The 11,610-nt window shown below is 38.4% G+C and overlaps 1 protein-coding gene across 1 annotated transcript in view; it reads right to left on the bottom strand.

The window, feature by feature from the left end:
• Positions 1 to 3,619: 3,619 nt before the first annotated feature.
• Positions 3,620 to 11,610, bottom strand: part of ankrd24 (ankyrin repeat domain 24) — a 42,371-nt gene continuing 34,380 nt past the window's right edge. The window contains exons 13-19 of the mRNA XM_031905017.1: positions 11,176 to 11,352; positions 9,757 to 9,811; positions 8,433 to 8,515; positions 6,810 to 8,345; positions 5,494 to 5,685; positions 5,332 to 5,397; positions 3,620 to 3,861 (exon numbers count right to left, since the gene is read on the bottom strand). Of these exons, the coding sequence (XP_031760877.1) occupies positions 3,796 to 3,861; positions 5,332 to 5,397; positions 5,494 to 5,685; positions 6,810 to 8,345; positions 8,433 to 8,515; positions 9,757 to 9,811; positions 11,176 to 11,352 (2,175 nt within the window). The 3' untranslated portion in view covers positions 3,620 to 3,795. The remainder of the gene's footprint in view (positions 3,862 to 5,331; positions 5,398 to 5,493; positions 5,686 to 6,809; positions 8,346 to 8,432; positions 8,516 to 9,756; positions 9,812 to 11,175; positions 11,353 to 11,610) is intronic.

Below are 11,610 nucleotides of genomic sequence, written 5' to 3'. Positions count from 1 at the left end.
CAATCGGACCAGTCCCTGGATCAACTAGTACTAAGAGCTATCTCCCATAACCCTGTATTCCCTCACTTGCTAAGAATCCATCCAGCCCCTTCTTAAAGTTATATAATGTATCAGCCAGCACGACTGATTCGGGGAGGGAATTCCAGAACCTCACAGCTCTCACTGTAAAAAATCCTTTCCGAATGTTTAAATGGAACCTCCCTTCTTCTAAACGGAGTGGGTGCCCTCGTGTCCGTTGGAAGGACCTACTGGTAAATAAAACATTAGAAAGGTTATTATATGATCCCTTTATATATTTATACATAGTTATCATGTCACCTCTTAAGCACCTCTTCTCCAGTGTAAACAGACCCAACTTGGCCAGTCTTTCTTCATAACTGAAACTTTCCATACCCTTTACCAGCTTAGTTGCCCTTCTCTGGACCCTCTCTAACTCAGTAATGTCCCGTTTGAGCACTGGAGACCAAAACTGAACAGCATATTCTAGATGGGGCCTTACCAGCGCTCTGTAAAGGGGAAGAATAACCCCCTCCTCCCGTGAATCTATACCCCTTTTAATACAGCTCAAAACCTTGTTTGCCCTTGCAGCTGCTGCCTGGCATTGCTTGCTACAGCCAAGTTTATTATCTACAAGGACTCCAAGGTCCTTCTCCATTATGGATTTGCCTAGTGCAGTCCCATTAAGGGTATACGGGGCTTGCATATTTTTACATCCCAGGTGCATGACCTTACATTTATCCACATTAAATCTCATCTGCCACTTAGCTGCCCAGATTGCCAGTTGGTCAAGATCCTGCTGCAGGGATGTCACATCCTGGATAGAATTGACTGGTCTGCAGAGTTTTGTGTCATCTGCAAACACTGATACATTACTCATAATACCCTCCCCTAAGTCATTTATGAACAAATTAAACAAAAGTGGACCCAGTACAGAACCCTGAGGGACCCCACTGAGGACCTTATTCCAAGTAGAGAATGTACCATTAACAACCACCCTCTGTACCCGATCCTGTAGCCAGTTTTCTATCCATGTGCAAACGGCTTCACTAAGACCAATAGACCTTAGCTTAGAAAGCAGTCGTTTGTGGGGAACGGTATCAAATGCTTTGGCAAAATCCAAATAGATGATATCTACTGCATCCCCACTGTCCAGCTTCTTACTTACCTCATCATAAAAAGCAATTAAATTGGTCTGACATGACCTGTCCTTCATAAAGCCATGCTGATTACTGCTCATAATGGCATTCTCCACTACATAATTTTGAATGTGATCCCTTAACAAGCCTTCAAATAACTTGCCCACCACGGATGTCAAACTTACAGGCCTATAATTGACATATACATATATACTATACAATGATAATGTTTCACATGAGTCATTTAACACATTGTGGTGCACATTTAAAACATTGTATTAATGTAAAGTTAGACAAAATGGAGGCAGAATTAACGAATAATCAAAATTTCTTCCCTGTAATAAAATTACATTAAAAGTGTATTTTATTTTTAGCTGTGTATGCAGTTTTTACTACTTACAAATTGCAGCACAAACTGCACTCCCTAATCCAAGGCCATTCTGACCCAAGACTAAGGGGCTGATTTACTAACCCACGAATCCGACCCGAATTGGAAAAGTTCCGACTTGAAAACGAACATTTTGCGACTTTTTCGTATGTTTTGCGATTTTTTCGGATTCTGTACGAATTTTTCGTTACCAATACGATTTTTGCGTAAAACTTAACGCTACGAAAAATGCGCAACTTTTCGCGTAAGTTTTAACGCTACGCAAAATGCGCAACTTTTTACGCAACTTTCGTAATGGATAGGAAAACTCGCGTTTTTACGCAAAAATCGTATTGGTAACGAAAAATTCGTAAAGAATCCGAAAAAATCGCAAAACATACGAAAAAATCGCAAAGTACCGATCATTACGAAAAAAACGCAATCGGACTCCATTCGACCCGTTCGTGGGTAAGTAAATCAGCCCCTAAGTCCTTAAAACAGGACTTGCCAGGATTTTACTAACATTTATGCTTAAAAAATACATTCCCATACTACTATTCCTCCTCCACCTTACTTTACAGTAAACCTTACACATTCGGACAGGGAGCAGTTATCCTGGAATCCACCAAACCCAGACTCGTCTGTTGTGAGGCTCAGTTCATTCAGAGAACCCATATCCACCTCCCCTCAGTCCAATGGGAATCTTTATACCACTTATTTGAACACATGGAATTGTACATGCTTCTGATAAATTGTGTTGTGGGTTGTGGACAAATCTAGCAGCCATAGATCCTGTCGCCTTCTTCAGAGGGCATCTATTACAGTTAACATTTAAGATTTTCTCCTTCTAGCCATTTGGCTTATATGAATAGTTGAAAATTGCAAGGTATATGCTGTGGTGTAAAAAATAATGGAACACGTTATATTTGTCACAGTGAAGTGTTTGTTTTAATGCACTTTAAAATAACCTGTTTAATAATTGTTACCATTTTGTTTTTTTAGTGGACTGGAGAAAATACATGCTTACTGTCTGTAAACAGTAAATTAGTAGACTTTTTTGAACAACACATTGTAAGCTTGACAAAATAAACTTTTTTTTTATGTTGGGAATAAAAACTTCAGCTAGCATAGGTATCTGAACTCACTAATCATTTGAAATATAGAAAAATGGGAAATTCCCATGCCTGTATTTCCCTTTTGGTCTGTATTCATGTCATTGTTTTTCCCAGCAGACTTTACCACTAGGCCCATTAGGTACACATAGATCCTATGAGTGTTCCTGTGTTGGGTTGCTTCCTACTGAAGCAATGTTTTTGCACTTACATATTATCGAGAGTACAGTGTTGCCACTAACTAAAATCTTTTTCTCCATTTCCTCACAAAGAACTTGTCAGAAAGCATTCTTATGTGTGATACACAACATCCTGCCCATCAGGGCTGACAGGGCTGACAACAGTATTTATGGGGCCCCATTCTAAAGTTAGCAGGGCCCTGCTGCTGGGGGATCCTAGTAATTAGCCCACTGTGCGGTGGGCCCTACCTAACAAGTAGAATGGGGCCCCATTGAAAAGACTAAAGGTCCCCATATACGGTAAGATCCGCTCGCTTGGCGAGATCGCCAAGCGAGCGGATCTTCCCCCGATATCCCCACCTACGGGTGGGCGATATCGGGGAGCTTGAAGTTAAAAAAAAAAAAAATAATCCGATCGTTTGACTCTAGGGCCAAACGACCGGATTATGTAGGCGGCAATGGGGCAGTCGGTTCGGGGACCGCATCAACGAGCCGATGCGGCCCCCAATCCGACTGAATCTTTTAACCTGGCCGATCGATATGTGGCAAATTTCAGGCCAGTTATTGGTTGGCCAGTTCGCTCGTTTCTGCCCCTACATGGGCAGATAAGCTGCCGAGTCAGTCCAAGGGACCGATATCGGCAGCTATTATCGGCCGTGTATGGGGGCCTTAAGCCCCATGCATGTATAACACATCCTTGACAGCTATGGGGCCTGCCCTTTTTTGTACCTGCCATTAGGCTTTATCAACTAAATATTCTAGCATCTGCTGACTGGAATATGACAAACAGAAAGCACACCAATACATGATTTTATGTTTTATTTTATTGGCATAATCTCTGCCTTACAGTTACTGTCAGAAATCTGTAATGAAGAGTTCATTTTGTATCCTTGTATACCTTCTTTTCTGGCTACAAGGCTCCATGCAACATGGAAAAGAGCACAAAGAGAGTACATTTTTCTTTTTTTCCTCAAAGCTTTCATTGGTTCACAATTGCGTTATCAGTGATTAAGCCTCATTTTTAGGATTTGCTGCAAAATTCTTAGGGCATCCTCATTCATCTGACCCTAGAATAGAAACAGAGGTGAGATGCACAAACCACATTAACGACTTATCACCCTGCTTGACCCAAGTGATGGGTATGTAATTTAACCCTTTCACTGATAGCAGATTTGGTCACCTGCAGTACTTTTATTGATGTACCCCTCCAGTAATAACAGTGGCAACAAAAATGATCTTTCATTCAGTATAAAGCTACTTTAGTGTTCACAAGTTAAGTTATGCTGGTAACATCACTACAGGTCTTAGTTGTTTAGAGCATACAGTTTCTATTATTCTGTAGATTGTAAGCTCTTTTGGGCAGGGCCCTCTTCACCTCTTGTATCGGTTATTGATTGCTTTATGTTACTCTGTATGTCCAATGTATGAAACCCACTTATTGTACAGCGCTGCGGAATATATTGGCGCTTTATAAATAAATGTTAAATTATTAAATAATAATAATAGCCTTTAGTCCTAAATTTTATTGGTGGAGTTGGTGGTTTAAAATGGGTAAGAAAAGGTAAGAAAAGATGGGAAAAATCGAAAAGCCTCAACAGCAGGAATACAAGGATGGATTAGAGGATTAAAGAAAAGGAAAAAACCCATCTGGAGCCTCTTCACTTTGATTCAGAGGGGTAAAAAATTCCCTCCTGGCTCCAAGATCGCAACTGGACAAGTCCCTGGATTAATTTTTCTGTGAGCTAATTTCAATAGCCCTGTATTTTGTCTCTTGCTAAAAAGCCACCCAACCCCTTCTTTAAGCTTTAAAATGTATCTGCCGGTAAAACCACTCCAGGGACAGAATTTGGAATCATTAAATAAAATGGATAAAAGCAATATTAAGCCCAGTATAATCACTAAAAAATATATAAAAAGAATAATAACCCCAGACATGCCAGTATAATCACTAAATAAAAAAGTAGTAATGACTGATTTTTTTGTCTGAATATCTGGACTGTCTAGTGAAAAGCAGGACAGCAAAGAAGATAGTTTTGTCTCATCTGCAAACACTAATACATTACTAACAATCCCCCCCCCCCCGTTAATGATGAATAAATTAAATAAAAACAGACCAAAGCAGTTTGATATCCCTGATTTATGCATTGTATTATGTATGTGTGCTCTGATTACTATGAAGTACTTTGTTAGAATAGTGATTGTTTTTGCTGGCAAAAAGTATGTATGTTCTGCTTCCTATGAATTAGTAATTACTTTTTCACAGCATTCAGAAGTATGTATAACATTCTGTACTGCTGATACAGTAAATGGAACAGTTTCTAGTGAGTATACTCACCTTATGCTTTTTATGTTTTTTACAGTGAATAGAAATGTAAAGTATGAATGCACTAAAAGTGCTTAGTTGTTTCAGGGTGTGTCATGAGATAAATAAAACTAGTGATTGGTCATTGGATTTTGGACAAAACTTTTCACTTTTCATTTGTTCATAAATGCTGTCTCAACCTACGTTTAACCAGAACAATACATTTCTTTCTTACCTGCACTGCACAAAGTAGGTGAGTTCTGTATGTTTCAATGACTGATTTGTGATGTGTCTCAGATTCCTGAAAAAGTATAATTCAACATCTTGATTACAGGAGCAAAACAAGAATTTAGTACAATATTTATGGTATGCCATAACTTATTAACTCAAAACTAACTCTGTGTTTCTGTTCAATGGTTTTCAATTTGTGCTGCAAACTCGTTTGTTCCTTTTGCATTCTATGCTGCTCTTGCTGATCACCCTTCCTCTGTTCTCTGAGTCGCTTCAGTTCTTGTTCCAGGTTGGTCTGGTCTCCTTGACTGTTCAAAGCCTCTTTCAGTAGAAGAATTTCTTGGGATAATTCTGAGATCTAAAAACATTTAAATAAAAGTCTTAATGCATAGGGTACTGGTCTTTGCCAGGTCCAATCCGCTCAGAGAATATTCACATCCCTATGTGAAAACCGGCAGATAAGAAAGCAATGAGCAAAAATGCAGGCATCCACTTGGCTAGCTACTGGTTCTATGCCCCATCATTATAGGAATAAATTTCACATAAAATCAGAAATACCAATCATTACCACTAGGATAGGTAAATTGGTGGAAAGGAAAAGTAAAGTATTGTGTAAAAAGGGTAAGGTAATGTACATTTAGATCGGGAGTAACCTTCCTGACCCCAAAACTAACAACTAAAATGTTAAACAAGTCCTTGTTAAACAAGTGATGACCTTCTTTACTAGCTCTAACAATATATTCATTTTCTTCCTAAAAAAAGTATCTAAACACTGTTTACATCCAATTCACTTTATTTAAAGATTCACTCTCTAACACTCCAGACATCTTTACTATGATGATGGTAAAACCTCCTTTCGAAGTGCTTTAAAAAAAATACATTTTACCACCCCCACCCCACCCTTAGGCAGTATTGGTAAAGCCAACCTTTGGTGGCACTATGGGTGTTCTATACAAGGTAGGAGTGCTGTTCTAGGGACCCACAGCAATAATTATTAATGAATTAAATAGAAGGGGAATTGAATATGGTTCTTAGAAGTAAAAAGCAGATTTGTATAAATCTCCAGTCCAAGGACAGTTTTTTAACAAATATTTATTTTTATATTCAAAGACTTCAGGGGTCATTCATGAGCACTTGCACACCTGATAAAAAATCAGGAAGCTCACTTCCAAAACAGAGCTTAGAGGCCTGCAGCTATTCCCGACTCAGAGTGCCAGAGTGCTAAAAATGGCTGATGGAAGCTAATTAGCTGCTGATTTGAGCATATATTTGTAGAGTTACTCAAGCTTGATCATTTATACTTTTACACTATAGTGAAATAACCATAACCAAATAATCATAACAACTAGAAGTGAGTTTCTGCTTTCAAAGTTCTGATTTGGTCACTTCTCACAAAGGGATCGTAACATTCTGTATTGTATAAAAACATGTGTGTGTGTTTAGTCTGTCCAGATTTAGGCACATTATATTAGTCATGTTTACCCTTTGTTCCTTTTCTACAGGAAGCTCTGACTTTACATGGCCTTTCTCCTGTATGTGCTGCATCTGCCCTGTGACAATTTCCAGCTGTTTCTGTACTTTTTCCAGCTGTTCCTCGGCTGCTTGTTTTTCACTTTTCATAAAAAGGGCCTCCCTCTGAACCTGGAAGACTTCCACACTTGTCCGCTCATGCCGTTTGCTTAGTTCACTCAGTTTTTGTGTCAAGGATGCCACTTCATTTTTCAGTGCTTCATTTGTTTGATCTGCAGCCTGCACAGCATCCAGTTCATGTTGCAGCTTCTCTGTTTCCCGTTCCCGGCTCTGTAGTTTTTGCTCTAGTTGTCTAACTTTAATCTTTAGATCCTGCACTTCACAAGTTAGTGATTCTTGCTCTTGGCGATGCACCTGCATGGGCACCGCATTCTCACGAAGGCTTTTCAGTTCCTGCAGAGCAACAGAGAGATGTTCTTGTGTCTGTTCCAATTGCTCTTGTGTTTGTTGCAAGGATCCTGTCTCTATATTTTGCATCTTAGCATCTGCATAATTACATTTTTCTAACTGATCCCGTAACTCTTGTGCTTCTTTCTGCAAAATATCTCTCTGTTCACAAATATATTGCATCTTCTTGTTCTCTTCTTCCTGTCTGTCTCTGAGTTTCTTTAGTTCATCCTCTCTTTGTTTGCAAAGAGCCTCCACAGTTTCTCTCCTTTTCATTTCACTCTGAACTAAGCCCATTGCATCTTCAAACTCCTCTTTTAGTTGTTGAATATGTTGATCCCTTTGAGATAATGTCTCCAGAAGCTCTTTCTGCTGCTCCTGGTCCTCTCTCAGTTGGTCCTTACTGCTTTTTTCCTCTGCACTATCTTTACATTCATTATACTTTTGTTTTTCATCTTGTTTTACCATGCCTTTATTTGCATCCTCTGTGCTAAGAATTCCCATTTCAATTTGTTCATGAAGTCTCCTTACTTCTTCTTGCAACATTTGACAGTGTTCCTCCTTTTCCAGCAGTTTCTCCAAAACCTCATCAGTTTGTTTGCACTGTTTTTTATTTTCATCAAGTGTTTGAACTTCCTCTTGCAGTTGCCTGCACCTCTCTTCACTGTCTTGTAGCTTCTTCAGGTCTTTCTGCATATCTTTGCATTGCTTCTTATAGTCTTGCAGCTTCTTTAATTTTTCCTCCAATTCTTTACATCTTTTCTCACACTGTAGCAGCCTACTAGCTTCCACCATATTTTGCAGTTCCTCCTCATTCTTAATCTGCTCTAGACCCTTTGCGGTCTGTTGCTTCTTAAAGGATTGTTTCAGAGCTTCATGCTCAATACGGAGCTGTTCATAAGCATCAGCAGGGATCAGTTTGCAAGAGGGAGAGGACAGTTGCTCTGTGGAACTTTGCAAACCATGCAGCTCATTCTGGGTTTCTTTAAGCTGCTCTTGCAGAAGCATATATTGACTCTGAAGGGAGTCATACAAGATGAGTGGAATAAAGTCTGAAGAATTTTCCATATCACTTTCATCCCGCTCATAATTTTCAAGTATCTGAAAGGACAAAATTAGTTATTTATTGAGATTCAGTCCATAGTGTTAGAATTTCAAAAATGTTCACCTTGCTTATCATGTACTCGCCTGTATTTTATCTTTTAACTCCTGATTTTCTGCTCTCAGCTTCTGCATTTGTTTCTTTAGGGTGTCTATTTCCTGTAGGGATCCTGCATGAAGATCAAAGATATTTCAGGCAGATGTTGTTCAGTCAGGTGTAAAATCCCTGCCGGTGCATTGGCTCATACATGGTCCTCACCTCATTAGCCTGCATCCCATCAATGTGATCCAAATCTGATATCACTCACCTTAAGGCGGGCACATCAAGGAAAAAGGGAGGGTCTTTCGGTGTATAGCCAGCTACTGCAAAGCCAGTTGATGAAAATGTAAGCATGCTTTTCACCATAGGTTTCTAAGCCCTGTGAACTCCCAACATGAACTTTTTCAATATTTTAGCAACTTTTCCAGACTAAAGGAAGTCCAAAAACTACTAGCAACCCCTCTACTGAAATGGCAACAAATAATTTTCCCACACTCATTCTAGCCTTAAGTAATGTATCAACCACCTGACCCAAAAGATGTCTGGCCTCCAAACCATTAAAAAGGCACTCAGGGTCTTGATGAAGAATTGGGCCTTGCATAAATCCCAAAGCAAGAAACAAGAACCCTGAAAGAAAACTGAGAACTAAAACAGTTGAGACCTAAGACATTTGTATTGCCACCCCAGACAGGAAGAGGTTCAAAACAAGTAAGATATATTTCAAAAATCCTCTCTACCTGTTGAGAAGTTGGCACTTGAAGAGTTAAAGAATTCTGACATGTACACCACAGCAATTATATTCACAGCTTGTTGTAATATAATGTCACATATGATGTATTAATAGCTTTTTATAATATAATATCATATATAAATATTGTCTGAGATTTATTAAGGGAATAAATAATGAACTTGTCATTTGAATGAATGCCTATAAATTTTAATGTTTGGTAAAGAATTTTCAAATTGTGATTTTGTTAGATTAATAAATCATTGAGGTTAATATAATAAAAGGCACAAAGTTTACTTAGGTCTAGAAACCCAAAGCAGCCTATTAGATTTTTTTTTTTTTTACCAGAAATGCTACCTTATGATTGACTGCATTGTGTTTCTAGACCTATAGTAATGTGTGCCCCTTTTGTTACATTACTTTAATGAAGTTGAAGGCAGCAGGTTTTGTGCTTTTTATTAGGTACAAAAAGTGTAGCCTAGTGGAGTCTTTACTTGTTGATGATTGGTTTGGGAGTATTCAAGGGAGAACTCACAGCACCTCCAGTGTTTAAAGATTAAGGATTGAACAGATACCCCTATTATTTATATATAATATTCAAATTGTAAGATGTGGTGCTAAATTGCAGTAAGAGGAGCGCATACCTGTTTCAAAATCTGTTTGTATAGCAGAATCATCCTCTGCTAACTGTGTAACATCCTAGGGGAAAAAAGAAGGGTGAAAATATATTCCCCAGATTGGAAAGTAGAAATATTAAAAATAGTTCACATTTAAGTTACTACACCCTTGATGGTCTCTACAAAAATAAATCACAGTACATATGTTAAATACTGTTTTATATAAATGAAGCCTTTTCATGAAAAAATGCACTGTTATATTACTATTGTTATAATATGTGGCTAATTCCACATTAAAAAACACATACATCTACACTGTAAGATCTGCTTGTTTGGCAAGGTCGCCAAGCAAGAGGATCTGCTCCCAATATGCCGGCATACTGGTGAGCTATATCGGGCTAATACGATTGTTTTGCCCTAGGGCCAAAAAATTGAATTAAAAAGGCAGGCATAGGTGCTGTCGGAATCCGACGGGAAAATTGAACCTTCCTAACTGAGAGCTGCCCAATTTCAGGCCAGATGTCAGTCGGCAGCTGAAATCGGCCCCTGTATGGCCACCTTAAGTTATATCAGCCAATGAATGAACAAAGTAGGCAATCAAATGGAAAGAATTAAAAACATTGTTATATTCAGCATGGAAGTTGGAGGAAATAGGATATATGTTCAGGTGCTGCTTTTCTTTCCTTTAAGAACAATGAAGATTGGTATTTATATACTATAAATACATTGTACGAAACATATCATCACTATCAATAAATTTTACACACAGAATAAAATTTATTGCAAATGCCATTCTAATTTATCAGTGTTGCTGCTTTCTCTGATGTTTACAGTTAATTACCCTGCTATTCTTTTTCTGCTGCTGCTTTCTCTGATGTTTACTGTTAACTACCCTGCTATTCTTTTTCTGCTTAGGGTACATCACATGCCTCAAGGCTCACTGTAGCCCTACTCATTATCAAATTTAAACCTGTGAAATAAGTTTATATTAGTTACAGCAACATCTATGTAGCCAGGATTGCCCCAAAATATTCCCTGTGTTTGTGGTGGGGTGGGTCTATTCTTACGCATGTACCTTTTTATTACTTACAATTTAAATATGGAGAAAACATTTATGCTTTGCTTATATGCAATAAAGATTATCCTATAAAAAAGCATATAACATCAGATGGTCAAATAGTATAGTAACATTCAGTATGCCTATGAAGCTCTTAAATTGTTTGACTAGCTGACAGGTAAGTTGTCATACAGTAAGTAGATTACTTGGCCCAACAGTGAAATCTTTTTATTGACCCTAATCTTTAGGAAAGATGACCTGTTTTGCACAGGTATATTTTCTGCTGGTATGTAGCCCTGTGTACATAAGTAGCACTATTTAAATAACATTTACATATATGCATACATACATAAGAAACTGCTTTCAATGTATAACTTTCTTTAACTGACCTGTTGAAACTTTATTTGATCTTGGTATGAATCAGGTTCCAAGGTAATATAATGTTCCTGTAGGCAATTGGTATCAGATGCAATAATATCTTGAAAGTTCAGTGCTTCCGTAAGTTCACTCTGATCAGAGATGATCTCTTCCTGGACAGGTGAAGTATTCTGTACTGTACATGGATCCTGCAGCAAAGGATCATGTAGCAGTTACTGTTTAAGTGCTGAGCCCCCAAAAAAACTGACAAATGTCTATTAATGCTACAAATGCCAAACTAAAATTACTAATTTAAGCCACATAGGACTCTCCAAAATACATTTTTACTACTGGCCCTTTTTCTTAGGGCTCTGGCACACGGGGAGATTAGTCGCGGGCGACTAATCTGCCCGAAATGCCATCCCACTGGCGAAAATGTAATAGCGGCGGTGCGATTTCAGTGAAAT

The sequence above is a fragment of the Xenopus tropicalis genome, chromosome 1, assembly GCF_000004195.4.
Source record: "Xenopus tropicalis strain Nigerian chromosome 1, UCB_Xtro_10.0, whole genome shotgun sequence".
Classification (NCBI taxonomy): Eukaryota; Metazoa; Chordata; class Amphibia; order Anura; family Pipidae; genus Xenopus; species Xenopus tropicalis.
Note: the sequence above shows the minus strand (reverse complement) of the source record. Positions and strands in the feature narration are given on the sequence as shown.